The 16,889-nt window shown below is 35.2% G+C and overlaps 2 protein-coding genes across 4 annotated transcripts in view; one reads left to right on the top strand and one right to left on the bottom strand.

The window, feature by feature from the left end:
* Window positions 1-16,889, top strand: part of LOC125808712 (flocculation protein FLO11-like) — a 119,056-nt gene that overhangs the window by 73,352 nt on the left and 28,815 nt on the right. The gene's annotated exons all lie outside the window — the stretch shown is intronic.
* On the bottom strand, window positions 917-14,936 carry LOC125808880 (protein BLISTER). 3 transcript variants are annotated; one of them, XM_049488548.1, is made up of 13 exons: window positions 14,577-14,936; window positions 11,553-12,285; window positions 10,831-11,357; window positions 9,127-9,246; window positions 6,268-6,333; window positions 4,488-4,598; window positions 3,792-3,868; window positions 3,216-3,283; window positions 2,903-3,016; window positions 2,624-2,796; window positions 2,422-2,490; window positions 1,872-2,048; window positions 917-1,445 (listed from the first exon to the last, which is right to left on the bottom strand). In XM_049488548.1, the coding sequence occupies exons 1-13, from the start codon at window positions 14,631-14,633 to the stop codon at window positions 1,365-1,367; spliced, it is 2,373 nt and encodes a 790-aa protein (XP_049344505.1). In that variant the 5' UTR covers window positions 14,634-14,936; the 3' UTR covers window positions 917-1,364. The 3 variants fall into 3 exon arrangements, with proteins under 3 accessions (XP_049344505.1, XP_049344506.1, XP_049344507.1); XM_049488549.1 differs by having other exon boundaries at window positions 11,556-12,285; XM_049488550.1 differs by having other exon boundaries at window positions 11,670-12,285.

Raw genomic sequence — 16,889 nt, 5'->3', positions numbered from 1 at the left:
AGAAGCCCATTCCTTCGATTGGACCACAGGCCCAATTCTGTGCTTGGACAGGGCAGGCCAGAAATTAGCCCACCAAGCCCAACCAACTGGAACAGCCCAACATTCCACCACACTAATGCCCCCACTTGGGTTACAAGCCCATGCTACTGAGCCCGGCGAGAAGTGTTGCTTCATAAAATAATATAAACAAAGAAAGATTACTATTCAATGACGATGTGGGACACATTGTTGTCAAACCATAAAATCTAATTAGTGAATAAACATGAAATATATTGGAGTGATAAGTGTGAGTTTTACAAAGTGGATATTTGATTAGCTATGTTGTATGAGAAGAAGTGTTAATCCGTAAAGAATTTGCATGTCCAAAAGATGAAAGTAGCAGAAATTAGATATGCTGAGATGGATGTATGAGCGAGCATACTAAGAAAGATATAATTAGGAATGCAGATATTCTGGACAAGGTGGGAGTGGAGAGAAGGTGTAATATGTTGGCTATGGTGAGTCTCAAGAAAGATTGAGGTAGGCCCGAAAAAATACTGGAGAGATATGATTAGACAGAACATGACATACCTGCAGTTTATTGAAGACATGACCTTAAAAGGAGGATATGAAGATCAATGATTAAGATACAAGGTTAGTACGTAATCGTGTGTTGTCTAATTTCACTTTATCAGTATTATTAGTATTACTCTCCTACTATCTTATTTCTTCAACTTTTTACTACATGTTTTTATGACTTTTTGCTTGATTACATAGTAGTTGGTTATTTGCATTATAACTTCTTCACTATTGTATTTTCTATTCATACTATTCTTCATATAGGTTACTTTGGCCAATGGTCTATCAGAAACAACCTCTCTATCTTCACAAGGCAGTAAATAGAAAGACCAATGGAATTCTGGTTGCTAAGCAAGTACAAAGGACGGCCAAAATCATCTTTTTGATATATTGGGCTTTTCTTAAGCCCCATCTTTCAACAAATACAACATAACGAATACAATGTCAAAGATCTAAACATCATTTCCACATGAAAAGTAAGAAACATTTGAAGTTTTTTTTCTCTCATGATTGACAACTAAACACATCTTGATCTTCATTACAGCGTTTGATAAACGAATTCTCTTGTAAACAACACGGTCATGTTTTATTGCCAAAACTGTCGAGAACAGCTAATTCCATCTTCCAAAATGCCTCTTAGATACAATTTGCTTCTTCTGGGGGAAAAGAATGCAATGTGTGTGTATAAACCATGGATAATATACAAAATCCGGACTCCGTTTGGCTACCAAAAATGCAGGGCTGGAGAGGAGAAAAAGACCAGCTTTTCGCAGAAATAACTCATCATTGTACTCTTGCCATGGAGATTAAAGAAGCTTGCTGGTTCGTCGTCTTGATGGCCCTCCAGGAAATAGTTTCATGATCCATCCCAATACCCGTTCCACCACCTGATCAAAATGAGATGCAAAAGAGAAAAATGAACAGAAGGAAAGATTACAACAATCATCAAACTAATCAAACTGGATACTATCAGCTTGGCAATATGCACCACCGTGCAAGCAGGGCCGTACTAGGTCAGCGCACATGAGCGGATCTAGTGCAATGGTTACAGTTCAAGTGAACAAAATAGCTTTTGCGTAGAGCAGCCTAGAGAATTAAGGCCTTGTCATTTATTGAGCGGTGTTCCATCTTACTGAAACTTGAAGTTCCATTTGCAAAAGAAAGGTAACAGCAGAAGTGCAGAACTATTAAATTTGAATGTAGAAAGGCAACAAAAGATCTTTAAAAGGTTGGCATTTTATTAACACTCCAAAAAGCAGTAAATTAGAAGTCATATCAGTTAAAGGCTTACAGAGCAAGATATGTCAAATTACCTCATCTCCTTCATCAGCATATGGCATATTGTCATCAGCATATGGCATATTGTCATGTACAGACGCTGCATCTGGTTGTCTTGCTTGGCTGTTTTCACTTGCCATGCTTTGAGCAGTTAAAAGCTCCAATCTTTGTGTTTGAACTTCAAGCTTCCGAGTTAAGTCCCTGTTTAACTCCTTTATACCAAAAATGAACAGAAAGACATATCCCCCAAGACAATTATAAAGAGAGAAGAATTATTAGTATCCACCTTCAAACTAGCTGTGAAGATCAAGAAAGCTTATGCAAGGAGACTTCTATTGCCAACACTACATGAAGCTGGCCAGATATTAACAAGAATGTCTGAGCATATTGTAGGGGATGGCTATTTAGAAATTAGACATCCATATATGACCAAAGAAAGAATGTCCAACTATGCATTTGTAGTTTACTCAAAGATAACAAAGGGAAACAGAAAGAAATCCAAAAGTTCAGGTGAAGATCTTAACCACACACAAAAAAAGTGAAGCAGATTAGAATGATGCTGTCTAGCGCATGAGTTCAAGTTACCTTCAATGTAGAGCGCTGAGATGATTCAACTGACAGGGCTTTTGTTAATTCGTCTTTCTCCAAGGCTAACTATAATCATTCCAAGTAGTGCAATATCTTAGTTATTAGTTAGTAAATATGCCTTATTTTTTTAAGGGAACAAAGATGATGGGACAAAATTAGAGGGAGTAGAAAATGATCAGTCTCAAGGATATCATGCTACCTCAGAAATTAATGTACTAATGTTTTGGATCATCCTAATCTGATCTGGAGGAATGGCCGGTGACAAACTTCCGAGACTAAACTGCCCAAAATCGGGTAGGGAAGAGGTGGTGGGGCCATCAGTACCAACCATATTAGTGTCATTTATGGTACCATTTGCGATATTATCTTCACCTGAATGGACACAAATTGAATTTCTATGAATATATAAAGCAAAAAATAATTTTAAAAAACTAAAAAACAATATGAGGCAGTAATTTGAGAAATCTGAAATACATACTAAGATCCTCTGTAGAAGTTGATACATCTATTTTTGTAGGCATATTCCTGCTAGGATCAACTGACTTTCCATTAGCAGAAGCTTTTAGGAATTTGGATTGCAAGAGCTTCTTTTCTGTTTAGAAGAAGACAATAGGGAAACAGGGAGGAATTATTGATTTCATTTCTGATAGTTGGATGCTTTTATCGAGCCTGGGATTATTAAAGAAACTTTAAGGCAGTGAAAATGGAAAAGACTTGTAAAATGACACATCTCATGAAAAAACGCAAACCGCCTTTTTCTCTTGGCACAAGCAGATATAACCATATCTTACCTTCCTTTAAAGCATCGATTGTTGATTGCAGATCTTGGCGATCTTTTTCAAGGCTAGCAATTTTCTTCCTGCAAGAAGATAGAGAAAGTTGGATGAGATAAAAACACATCCCAACAGAAATCTGGAGGTTAACGAGAATAAGATTTAAACTTTTTTATTCTGATATTCATTCACGCACATTACATTAATGCTAGAAATTTTATGCCAATACAGATTAATATGAGCTCGTGTACATGCAACTACCCAATATGATTCCCAACTACTTACTTTCAGGAGCCACAAATCTTTTAAAAGTATCATAACTAAAAGTAATACATTCTGCTACCATTTGGCACATCCTTTTCATATATTCATAAAAGGATTTGTACTTCCATCTCCAAGAAGCAATTAAGCCACACAAATCACCTCCCTCTTAAACCAAAAAGAAAAGAGGCATGCCCACTCTAAAAGGGTGTGGTGTCAAAAGGACAGGAAGGAGAAAAGCAGAGAATAGAATAAAAGGACAACTATAACCAGAACAGAGTTACATGGGCACATGACGGCCTTGATAAATTTACAGTCTAGCCTCAAACATACTTGTAAGAAGACATTTCAGCTTGTGACTTCTCCAATTCTTTCTCCAGTTTAAGCTCATTAGATCTTAGACGAAGTGCCTACAAAATATTTTAGACAAAAATATAAAGAGCAGAAAAGATAATCTATCTCATTAACAAATTTAAAAAAGAAAAAAGATCTGACCAATAAAAGAGTTTCAACCAATTATCAATAAGATGTTTTTTTTCAAACAGAATGGGAAAAAATAAAAAGAAGAACAGGCACAAAAGTGACTGTTCATATTTAGCTGGCAACACGAAAAAGGAAACGAGGAAAAATGAAAAAAGAAACAACATCCACTTACCTAAAAGGAACAGGAAAACACTGGTTTGACATCTCAAATCCGACTTATAGCTCAAAACTAAACAACTGATGGTGAATACACAGTCTATAATTCCTTATCTCACGGATCAATCTGGTTAACTTATTTATACACTTGACTCTCACTAACTTATAATTTTAAAATGTAAATGACATTACACTAATTCAATCTATGATATATGGTAATCAAGTTAAACAACTTTCAAATTTAAATGTGAAACCAGTAACAAAGAGGACAACTACGTCTACATGTAGTATTAAAATTAATAAACTCACTACATGCCTGACAATTATTTTGGTATAGACATTCCTATGAAATTATTTTGGTCAGCAGACGGGAATACTGCAGTTAATTACCTTCTCTTCCAAGCCAATCACTTCAGAAGCCAATAACTTGGCACGCTCATCAGCAGCATTACATTCCAATTGTACATTCGCATATTCCATTTTCACGGCTTCAAGCTCACCCTGGTTTTCATTGAATTCAACCAAGAAAGCAAATCACATACATCAAATTAAAGCAATACTGAAAACGACTGACTCATCCAGCCATCTGATTACAAAAATTGATAGAAAGAAAAAGAAAGAGACTTTTCCATGTATATATGACACAACTCATCTAAACAAATTCCAATAAATAAAATTAGTACATCATACAGTTCCAGAATCCTTGTCCAAACAATCCTAGAAATATCTGTAATCGGAGTTTAGATGATCAAATACATCTTTTGATAAGCGGAGTTTAGATGATCAAATACATCTTTTGATAAGCAACATGATAATTACATCCTTCAACAGGCTTTTATAGACACCTAAACAAGTATGCCTCAGACAAAATAAAAAACAAGTGAACCAATTATAATCAGTTCTGTTACCACTTGCCAGACCAAATGTTAGACAATGAGATGGTAAAAATGAAGCCAGACCAAAGAAAGGACAGAACCAAGCACTAAGGTTTAATCATGAATGGATCTTTTAAGAGGGAAATTTGAGTAAAGAAAACTAACAAATTGATAAAGACTCCCTTGGGTTCATTTTATATGTTGGTCTTGACTGGGAAAATAGGTTAAGAAAGAAAGAGAACTTATCAAAAGTATCCTTAGAACTTGTGAACTTAAATATCACATAGCACTTCTATGGCTAAAAAAGCATTTAAGTACGGTTAAAGCAAGGTTCCGTCGTTGCGCGACAAATGGGAAATTTATGGAAAGTTACAATCCATACCACAGAATGGAAAGTTCAAAATTAAAAAGTTTCCAAATACAGAAAGAGAGTAAACTAAAGATGTGTGTGATGTACAAAAATCTCATTTGAATCGTGTGATCTTAAACATGTTATGTGGGATATTGGAAATAACATGTTACTCCCTCGTTTCAATTTGTTTGTCTGGTTTTGACTTGGCATGGAGTTTTAAAAAGTAAATAAGACTTTTAAATCTTGTGGTCTTAAACTAAAGATATGTTGAATGTACCAAAATATCCTTTAATCTAGTGGTCGTACATGGCATGTGGAAAGTTAGGATTAAAGAGTTGCCAAGAGACATTCTTTTTGAAAGGGACTAAAAAGGAAGTAGGACAAACAAATTGAAACGGAAGGAGCACTGAATATAAAAAGTGACATTTTTTTTTAAAGAGACTTAAAAGGAAAGTAAGATGCATAAGTAGTACTATTGCACACTCCACAGTAAGGAAAAAATAAGCAGGACGTAAAGAAATGGAAGATCCAGATATGTATTGCTTCATCTTCTAACTTTATGTTAAAGTTAGCAATTCATGTCTATTTAGAAGACAAAAAATGTCTTTCAACTAGTTCTCTTCCACTCATTATAGTGCCAGGTGCTAATGTTTTACGACGTCACATCAACAATCCCAAAATGAATCGATCAGTAATATTTCTTGATAAATCAAACAGAACAAAACAAAACTTTAAAAGGTGTTGGATGAGAAATAAATGCAAGTCCTTACAAAATTGATAAATGAATCCAAGTCATCATATACAACTTCCAAAAGTACAACATTTAAAATATGTTGCAGAAACAGAACATCTAGAAGTGCCACAAGAGTTTACAAAAGGAAAATGCTGATTAGGTAATACAATATAGCTAGGGGTAAGGAGCAAGATTGTACAAACTACAAACCAGATGGGCTTTAATCTCCTCTTGCAACCTCTCCATCTCAGCTTTTAGTTGGCCAACAAAACTTCCCTGCAAAAGAAATACAGCAGTTCACTTTTATAACGACACATCACTAAAAAAAGTGTAAAGAATTTCAAGGAGAGGTCTGCCATATGAACAGGTCATGTAAATCTATAGAAAAATAAGAAACAAAAGCACATGTAAGAACTACGGCAGAACTAAAAGGAGAATGTAACTCATAAGTTGATGTGAACTCCTACTTAGTGTTGCACACCTAGGAGAGCAGCGCTTTGGGATGCGGAGGAGCTATTATCGTCCATCTTTTTCCAAATTTTATGATCAACACTTCTTTACACCTTTTAGTTTCAATAGGTAACTAAGTAATTGCTCATCTATGTAACACGGGTCCTTCAAAACCACCTGCCGCAACATGTCAATCCAGCAGGATTTAGGTGTGATTGTGGGTTACACATAGGATTTGGCACTGTACTCCTATTCGTATCCTATAATTTTAAGATTTAAATGACGATGAATATGACTTCTAGGTTCACACCCGTATTGGACATCCATGTCCATCTTCATATAGCTTAGCTACTCAGATCAGAACCTAAACGGGGGCCAAGTGTTCAACTAGTGCATTGGTACTCTGTCCACCAAGGTTGGATAGAAGGGACTCAATGAATACTGTTAGAATATGAATAGGTTTATAGAATCTTGTTAGAATATGAATTGGTTTACACAATCCTATGAGAATAGGAATAGGTTTATACAAATTCTATTTAGAATAGGAATAGGAATAGTAAATAGTATCCTACTTGGTAAATGATTGTATTCTAGTGTCTATAAATAGGGTCTCAATGTAATAATGTAGACACAACAACAATTCAATAATATTATTTTCTTATATTTCTCACATGGTATCAGAGCCTCTACGATCTTGGTAGAAAATCAAAGAGCTTTCGCTGCCAGCGGGTGGCTATTACCCATATATGTTGCCCGTCCGACCAATGATTATGTTAGCAAAAGTTGGGTCACCGTGTATCTTTCTGGTGACTATTTCTCATATCTAATTTGTGTAGCACCGTGCCATCATTCCGGCGACTACTTTTCTATATCTAATTTGTGTAGCACCGTGCCATCATTCCGATGACTACTTTTTCATATTTAATTTGTGTAGGACTGTGCCATCATTCCGGTGACTATTTTTTCATATTTAATTTGTGTAGCACCGTGCGATCTTTCCAGTGACTACTTTTTTCATATTTGATTTGCGTAGCACCGCGCCATCTTTCTGGTGACTACTTTTCATATTTAATTTGTGTAGCACATTGCCATCCTTCCGGTGACTACCTTTTTTTGCATATCTTATTTGCGTAGTACCATGCATATCTCCGGACTACTTTTCATATTTAATTTGTGTAGTACCATGGATTTTTCCGAACTACTTTCTCATATCTGAGTTGCATAGCATCATGTGTCTTTTCAGTGACTCCTCAGATTTGATTTGCATAGTTCCATTCGTCTTTCCGGTGACTCCTCAAATCTGATTTGCATAGGGTTGTGCCATCATTGCAACCCTACCTGTATAATTTTTTCTTTTTTAGTAGGGTCATGCCATCATTCCGATCCTATCATATTATTTCTCCTTTTCAATTGGGTTGTTCCATCAATTCGAACTATCCTATACAATTTCTATTTTCTAGTTGGGTCGTGACATCATTCCGACCCTACCCATAAATATTATTTGTTAGATTGTGACTACTTTTAGCCATCAAATCTAATACTCTGTGTATGAACATGTTCCGACCAATTTTTTGGTGACTTGTTTAATATCGACTCATCTAATTCCAACATGATCCATATACTTAATACTAGATTTTGTGCACTTTGTTGCTCAGGGGGAGTTTAGTTGCCTTGTATGTCAATTATGTGAGTCACTCTATGGTCTGAAATAGTCTTTGCAAGTTTGGTTTGGGAAGTTCAACACTATAAATCACTCTGTGTTTTATCGGCATTATGCATCAAATCCAGTATTTAATGAGAAGACAAGCACATTGAGATTGACTGTCAATTTTGTGAAGTTGACTGATCAACTTGCAGATATCTCACCAAGCCCCCCATTGGTCCTCGTATTAATTACCTATGTAACAAGCTAGGTACATGAATCGTATGCACTAGCTTGAGGGGGAGTGTTAGAATATGAATAGGTTTATACAATCCTATTAGAATAGGAATAGGTTTATACAAATCCTATTTAGAATAGGAATAGGAATAGTAAATAGTATCCTACTTGGTAAATGATTGTATTCTAGTGTCTATAAATAGGGTCTCAATGTAATAATGTAGACACAACAACAATTCAATAATATTCTTTTCCTATATTTCTCACAAATATTGTAAGCATAAAGACAGGAACTAACATTTTTGACTAGTAATTCTGCGTTAGTACCTAACACTGGTACAATAAACCTTTGATAATGAATCTAGGATTTACAACAAAAATGCAGGAAAAGACTAGTAGTAAAATAATCATTACATACGTCTACCAGAAAACTAAGAAGATGACATGTAATTGTTTAGTAATGCATTAGGATTAACAATAAAAATGCAGAAAATAATTGCTGTAAAGATTATCATCAGAGAAGAGCTGATGTATATTGATGGTGACTGGCTGTATAAGGGAGAATCAGAACTTTTGTTTTGCCAACAGTTAATTTGAGTCATCAAAAGGCTTCTCTCATCGGGCTTGGAACCAACATGGCCTATGTACCTAATATTTCTAGCTTGCATATATTTCCCTACAGAAAGTCGGCTAACTTTTTATAGTTTTGAAAAAATGCATATGTATGAACAGCAGTATACCTGTTGATTATAACTATCTGTCAGAGTTGAATTTTCAGCAGCTAGAGACTCTGCTAGAGTTCGCGAAGCCTCAAGAGCACGTTGTAGAGAGAACTTCTCTTGTGTTAAATCTTCAATATGCTGTGGAAAATAAGCATAAAGCATGTTAGTGTTTACCACTAAAGATCCTATTACACAATCTATATCCGGACAAATATGTGTTATGCATGTCCCAGTATTCTTCTTTCGATAGGCAGCCCCACCCCTCTATAGAAATGGAGGATACCATTTGTGATTTAGGATATTATCTGAAAGATGAAGATAGGTGTGCTCTAATTATTAGTATACATTATAAATGACTATCCTCTCTTTTTTTTAGCTCCATAACCGCTAGACATGTACAAATGCATGGGGACAATTCTCCAATTGGAACAAAAATTAAACAAATGTGTGGGACCTTCATAAATCTTGACAGTATTATCTGAATGAAGTAACAAAGATGTCCGTTTATTATTTGTAACTGATCAGTGTAAAAAAAAACTCGTTTAACTTGATAAACACACAAGACATTCTATATTTCACAATTAAAGAAGGGACACAATTGGGCAGTGTTCAGTTCACATCAAGTTACCTTTCAAGACATTGAACATACTGAAATCATTTCCCTTTTTTCAGCTTAAATTGAATATGCACAGACTAAATATGTATGTATATTTTTTAAAAATAATCGACAAAACCATTGTATTTGATTTAGAAAGTTCGGTAGATAATGGCCTCACTCCTTCAGCCTTCCCCACTTGAATACCAACCTGTTTTCGTAGCAGGACCCGAATTTGCTACTTGCACCTACCACATATATGACAAGGTACAAATTAACAAAGATCTAGACAATGAATCTCTTGAAGTGGCTGGAATTATTTACACACGTTAGAGAGTGTAAGCTATTTTAGAACCTTCTCTAAAACTTTAAGTCTTCTATTAAATAGAGATCATATGTTTATTACTCCAAAAGACAACTTTGAGAATAAGGTATATTGTTTTTGTGTTTTCATAAATTTTTTAATCTAAGGAAAAAAACCAGACGTCAGTCTTCTTTGTTTCTTTCTTTCATCAATAGATTTTCACACTACCTAATCGATCTAACAAGCTCTTAGATAAAACACAACTATATGATGTAAGGAGAGTAGCTCACTATCAGGACAGATGGGTATTAGTGATAAATCATAAGCTATAGTTTCCCTTTCATGTGGTGACTGGACAGCATTTGTTTTTAGTCCAATGTTCTCACTGAAGTAAGCGGCGAGAATTTATGACAATCCAAAAGCAACAGCAGTCTGAATTTTTGTAGGTAAATGGGCATTCCACAATTGTATACCCAGTGTTATCAAAATCGAAAAGCCCAAAAATGCTCTAAGGTCCTTTGGGGCTTTATTGGAAAAAGGCACAAATGAAGAAAAAGTACAAATATGCATGTGTAGTCCAACAAGCATGAATAATAAATCTATGGACAAAGAAATTGAAAAAACTAGATAAAGAGAAATATCAATTGGTTAGTGTCACATCTTCAGGATTACACTACTTGGGCATGGAAAAGCATGCCTTAGAGCATTGATGACAACACTGAAGCGCCCACAAAGCGAGGCGAAGTGCTCAACATGTTTCGTGCCTTGCTTCAGGGTTGAGACAACACTGTGCATACCTACTCTGCAAGAGATGTAAAAATACCTGTTCTAACGCAGCAAAATCTTCATTTTGCTTCTGTGAATAAAATGGATGTCTGTTGTCCAAGTTGCCCATATCTTTCTCAACAGCATGCTTGTACAGATCTGACCCATTACCAGAAAATTTTGAAGAATTTGTCAAGTTCTCAGAATTTGATAAACCCAGAGTGTCCCTGGGGTAAGCCATTGAGTCATATGTGTCTGTAGTAACTGATCCTATTGAGGGAGGGGATGCAGCAGAGACTTTTGAAATGTTGATGGAATCAAGGAAAGATGGAGTTCTCCTCCCAGTCGCCCCAGCTGTGGATGGAGACATCTGTGAGTAACTAGAAGAACTTCTAGCATCAAAACTAAAACCATCATACTTGGAGTCCGATGTCCAAGAAGAAGTTTTAGTTGAGTGAAGACCAGAGCTGTTTAACTGGCTGTATCCTTTATCAGGCACTACAAAATTATTAGATCCCACACCAGCAACATTTCTCCCAACTTCAGGATAAAATTGTGTGCCCGTGGTAGCACGGGGAACAGAATCTGCAAAAAATAGTAGATATATATCAGATTGTGCACCATCAAATTGGTTTAAATAAATAGTGCATACACTAATCAGTCAGCTGGGTCAAAGAAACCATAGAAGAATGGAAAAAAGGAGAAAAAGATATTATGCGTACAAAGATCCCTCAAGCGCACAACTTAGATGAACAGAACAGATGTAAACAAAAAAATTACCACCATATGAAGCGGAAGTCATGTCACTAGCCCAGCGATCTGTATAACGTGGTTTGTCGTCACGAGACCCGAATGGATTTGAAGGTGATACATTAGCTGGAAAAGCATGAGAAGTACCATCATTAGTTACAGAAAGATCCTTTGCATGGCTCTCCTCCGATATGTGTTTACCCATATCATCATAAGTGAAATGACTGGAAGTTCTGTCATTATTGAGGAATGGAGGAAAAGTGGCTGTAGAGTGGTTAGTCGCAAACCCGAATGGAGCACTTTCTAAGGCCCCATCACTCTCCCTCTTCCCAGTGTTGTCATAAGTATCACTTACTGTTTGAGAAACCTTAAGATTCTCATCACTTCTAGACCCTTTATTTTCTAAACGAGACAATGCTGAGATGGAAGAGCCAAAATCATAACTGTTGGCTTTAACAACAGCATCATCATAGTATTTGTGCAAACTAGGCGTAGCACCAGCACTAGCATCACTAGGAAAAATTAAATCAGACTTCTGGGTAAGATCAGGCTTCGCAAAATCATGCTTAGCATGTACTTCAGATGGCTTTAGAACAGATCTGCCAACAGCATCAGATGTAGCAGCTCCACTGGAGTCCTTAGTTCTAGTGTGTTCATTTCCTGAATGTTGATTATCAACGCCTCCATCAGAGGCAAGCTGTTGACTATTTGAAGTTGTCTTTTTAGCCTTCTCTGCTGCTCTCTTCTTACGAAATTCCTCTAGCTGCAAATGATACAGTTGCAGAAGTATCAGATAAATAAGGAGTGCACCAAATTTTATAAAGAGCAAAACCAGGTGATATTCATTAGTAAGACAAGGCAATTGCAACTTAGTGAAATCAAAAGAAAAGACAAAAAGCAAAAAGGGAGTATCCTACAACCCACTATGCAAGAAGATTAATTTAGAGGTTCGTAACATCTTATGATGATAACCATAGCTTTAGCAGGATGCCACAACTTGTTGGCAACACCTACTTAATTTCTTAGGAGTTCTTGAGGTCACAATATTCAAAAAAATAAATTAAAAAGGAAATACAACAACAACAACAACAACAAATACCCATGAAATCTCACAAGTGGGGTCTGGATAGGGTAGAGTGTACAATGTACATAGACCTTATCCCTATGTCATGGAGGGAGAGAGGTTGTTTCCAAAGGACCCTCAGCTCAAGAAAGGGTATTTCCACTACCAGGGTATGAACCCGGATTCCTTAAAGATGGGAATTGCCAGTGCGAATAATACAAGTATTCAAATTGTTTAAGGCACGATCTTTCAAAAGAAATCAGCATCAATGTGCTTCCAAAAGATATCAGCACCGATGTGGCAGCCTAGGATACCACCTTTGGTTGCACATAAGGAAGAAAAGAAGTACCTCAAAACCAGTCCGCCCAAGTCCCAACATATTAAAATCTTTGCACTGACAAATGACATGTTTTGCAAGTTTAAACCCTAAGTTAACAAGTGCTTCAATAGAAGATGCCCTGAAATAATACCTGTTGTTAATTATTGTAAACTATACAGCTAGAGATAAGCATAAAAACAGCTATCTCAATTCTCAACACACTGATTTTGGCTAATGTTCACTTCTACCTAAATAGATCAGATTAATCAGAACTAAGATATGCTTCAAATCAGACTCACTGATTTGCAATCTTCTACCTATGTTAACAAGTGCTTCAATAGAAGATGCCCTGAAATAATACCTGTCTTTAATTATTGTAATCTATACAGCTAGAGATAAGCGTAAAAACAGCTATCTCAATTCTCAACACACTGATTTTCGCTAATGTTCACTTCTACCTAAAAAGATCAGATTGATCAGAACTAAGATATGCTTCAGATCAGACTCACTGATTTGCTATCTTCTGAATCAGTCCTTGACCAGCTTTACCTGATTATATGTTTCAGAGTTTTTGGGTAAATACAAGCCTGAAATAATCAAATCTCTGTACAGCAAGACCTTTTGTAAAGCATCACCTAGTGGTTTTTTTCTTTTTTTAATAAGGGAAGTATCTTATTGACATTATAAGCTCATTTCATGCTAGATTCGTTCAAGTATTAAGACATATAAGCACTTCCCCTATGGAGGAAGATCTAGGCAGTGATCTTTTGCCGCAGCCCCACTTGAATAGAACTGTCTATAAAACTTGAAACTCTAGAAATTATTCAACCACCGGGAATCTTCAACCTCAAACCTAAATCTTGATGTGTTTTAACTTCATACACGAAATTGCTTCCAAGTAAAACACTAGAATTTACTATTGGGGTGAGGATGGGGCCACGCCATTCCCATCTTGATTAAAGACCGATTTCACAAATCAAAATTCAAGTAGTAATCCTTGTTCATGGATGATTAAGGATAAAATAGCCAGTGCACCTCAATTTTTTTCTTCACATTCTTGAAAATACATAGGGAGTCCGTCCATCACTTCGAGTAGATGATAACTATCTAAAGGTACTTATAACAATTCCAAAGACTCTACAAATTACAACCACTCAATATTTCTAACTCCAAGTAGAATGCCATTCATTTAAAACCTTCTCCAAACATAGAATTCAGCTCCTTTTTTTTTTCATTAAGGGAAAATGGGGAGGGGATTACAAGGTGGGAATCGAACCCACAAAAGTCCAGCTAGTCAACCAACTAAGCTACTATGATTCCACCTAGAATTCAACTCTTTTTCTTAAAAGGGAAAATCAGGAAAGGGATTACAAGGTGGAAATCAAACTCCCTAAAGTTCAGGTAGCCAACCAACTCAACTACTAAAGATTCCTAGTAGAATTCAGCTCATTAACATTCTAAACCAGATAAATAGAACTATTAATTAGCAAAAATTCAAGTAAATACAGTAAATTCAACCAAACCAAAACATAACCTTTTTTCAGAATTAAGTTCATTTACATTATCAAGGAGTTAAATAGAAGTATTAATTAGCAAACATTCAAGTAAACAAACTAAATTCAACCAAACCAAAACAAACCCTTTCTCCAAAATTCAAACAAAACCCTTTTACCTTCTTTTTCCCAGCTTGCAAATGCTCTTGCTTTTTTAGTACCTGAGCTGACGCCATCCAAAATCCTCAAAAAAATCAAATCTTTCCTCTTAAATCCTCATCCAAAAACCCTAAAAATAAGCCCCAAAATTCTCCTATAAAAAACAGATCAACCAATCAATCTATATTTCATTTCATATACAAAAATTGTTTTTGTATACAAAAAACAAATCCTAATTCCTCAATTTTCGGAGTAAAACGGATAAAAATCCGAGTACATAACGGGCCAAAATTGAATTTTCGGAAACAATGGGGCGAAAAAAAAAGGCCCTAAATTCGATTCAGAAACAGGGGATCTGATGAGATCGAAGAAGAAGAAATAAAAAACTTTTTTTTTTCTTTTCTGTAAAATTACAGCATTAAAAATTTAAATTTCTGTTATCTATTTTTGCTTTTTTTGGATTTTTATTTATTTTAATTTTTTAATAGTGTTATTTATTTATATTATTTAATTTATTTTGTTATACCCACCTGCTGTTACAGCTATGACGTGGAGTGAGATTTAATGGGCTGACACGTGTACTTTTTAATCAAAAGAAAAAGATTTTTCAAATTAAAGTCATATCTACTTAGTAGGAAAATTACGCGGATAAACAAGCATATACTAATTAATTAACTAATATAGTTATAGTTTGAACAAATTACGGCTCACAACCTCAATTTAGTTGTAAATATATCACTTATACATATACAAATACAAATTATACACATATATATACAATTATACACATATATATATATACAATTATATGACAGATATACAACTACAATTAGCCTCTCTCCACTCTCTGCTCTCTCTCGCTCGCCTCTCTCCTTTTTCTCAATCTCGGTCGCTTCTCTCCTCTCTCTTCTAATCTCACTCGCCACATATACAAATGCATATGTATACCAATTACATATATACAATTAGCCTCTCTCTCGCTCGCCTCTCTCCCTTCTCCCAATCTCGCTCGCTTCTCTCCTCTCTCTTCCAATCTCACTCGCAAGAATTACAAATACATATGTATACCAATTACATATATACAATTATCTGGCAGATATACATATACAGTCCACCTCTCTTCAGTCTCTGCCCTTTCTCGCTCTCATCCCTCTCCCAATCTCGATTGCCTCTCCCTCCTCTCTCCCAATCTCACTTGCCTCTCCTCTCTCTCACAATCTCGCTCGCCAGATATACAAATTCATATGTATACCAATTTTTATATATATATAATTATTTGACAGATATACATATGCAATCCGACAAATATACATATACAATTCACCTCTCTCCACTCTCTGCCCTCTCTCGCTCGTCTCTCTCCTCCCTCTCCCAATCTCGCTTCTCTCTCCCCTCCCTCTAACATGTAGCTATGAATCGTAATTAACAAACTATAGCTATGTAGCATAATTAAGTTATTTTTGAATGGCTATATGCGAAAATTCCCCCTAGAAAATTGGACTTTAAATATTACTCAAAATAAATATTCATATACAAAAATGAATTAATTATTCAATCAATTTATACGATATTCTTCACGTTTTAGGAGGTTTTATAGTGTTTGATATCATTTACTTGATGTTTGTGCTAATTATCGTGTAGTTGGGGAATTCTTTGATTGAGAAGAATAACAAAATCAATAGATACTAAATATAGAATATTTCACCACAAGCATCTTAAAAGTGTGATCTTAAAATTATAAACTCTAATTTGAAACAAATAAGCAGATAGGCTTGATGAAATTTAGAAAGAGTACATGAAGAGTTTTTTATCGTTCTATCTTTCACACGAAACTGTATTTATTTTCATTTCAATTAACATATTATATTCCATCACGATCTATAAATTAGTAGGGTCAATGATACTAATACTTTATTAAGTACTTCATCTTCATGTACTATTGGTAGTTGATCAATCTTTTAATGATTGATATTTTTTTCCTTTTCGATTGGTGATTTTATATAATTAAATGTTCTTGACTCAATATATATAGGACTGAACATATTGAAAATAATGGTATAATTTTTAATCATTGAATTTTGATTGTGACACAATTTTGAAACTGAAAATTAAAATTATTTTTTTCATTTCATGATCAGTACTACTCATTTAAATTACATTAATTTTTACCAATCATATTTTCTAACCAATTCAGATGGAGGAGGATTATATTTAGGAGCAAAATAGAAACCATCTTCTTTAATTAACCAATAACATGTTCCCAAGTCAAGTCCTTCTTCAGCACCACAATTTTCGCTATCTCTATACACTTCAAATATAGCATCTTTTGTATC

This window comes from Solanum verrucosum, unplaced genomic scaffold, assembly GCF_900185275.1.
Source record: "Solanum verrucosum unplaced genomic scaffold, falcon-dt-bn FXZP01000218.1, whole genome shotgun sequence".
Classification (NCBI taxonomy): domain Eukaryota; kingdom Viridiplantae; phylum Streptophyta; class Magnoliopsida; order Solanales; family Solanaceae; genus Solanum; species Solanum verrucosum.
This window is presented reverse-complemented; position numbering and strand designations above follow the sequence as displayed.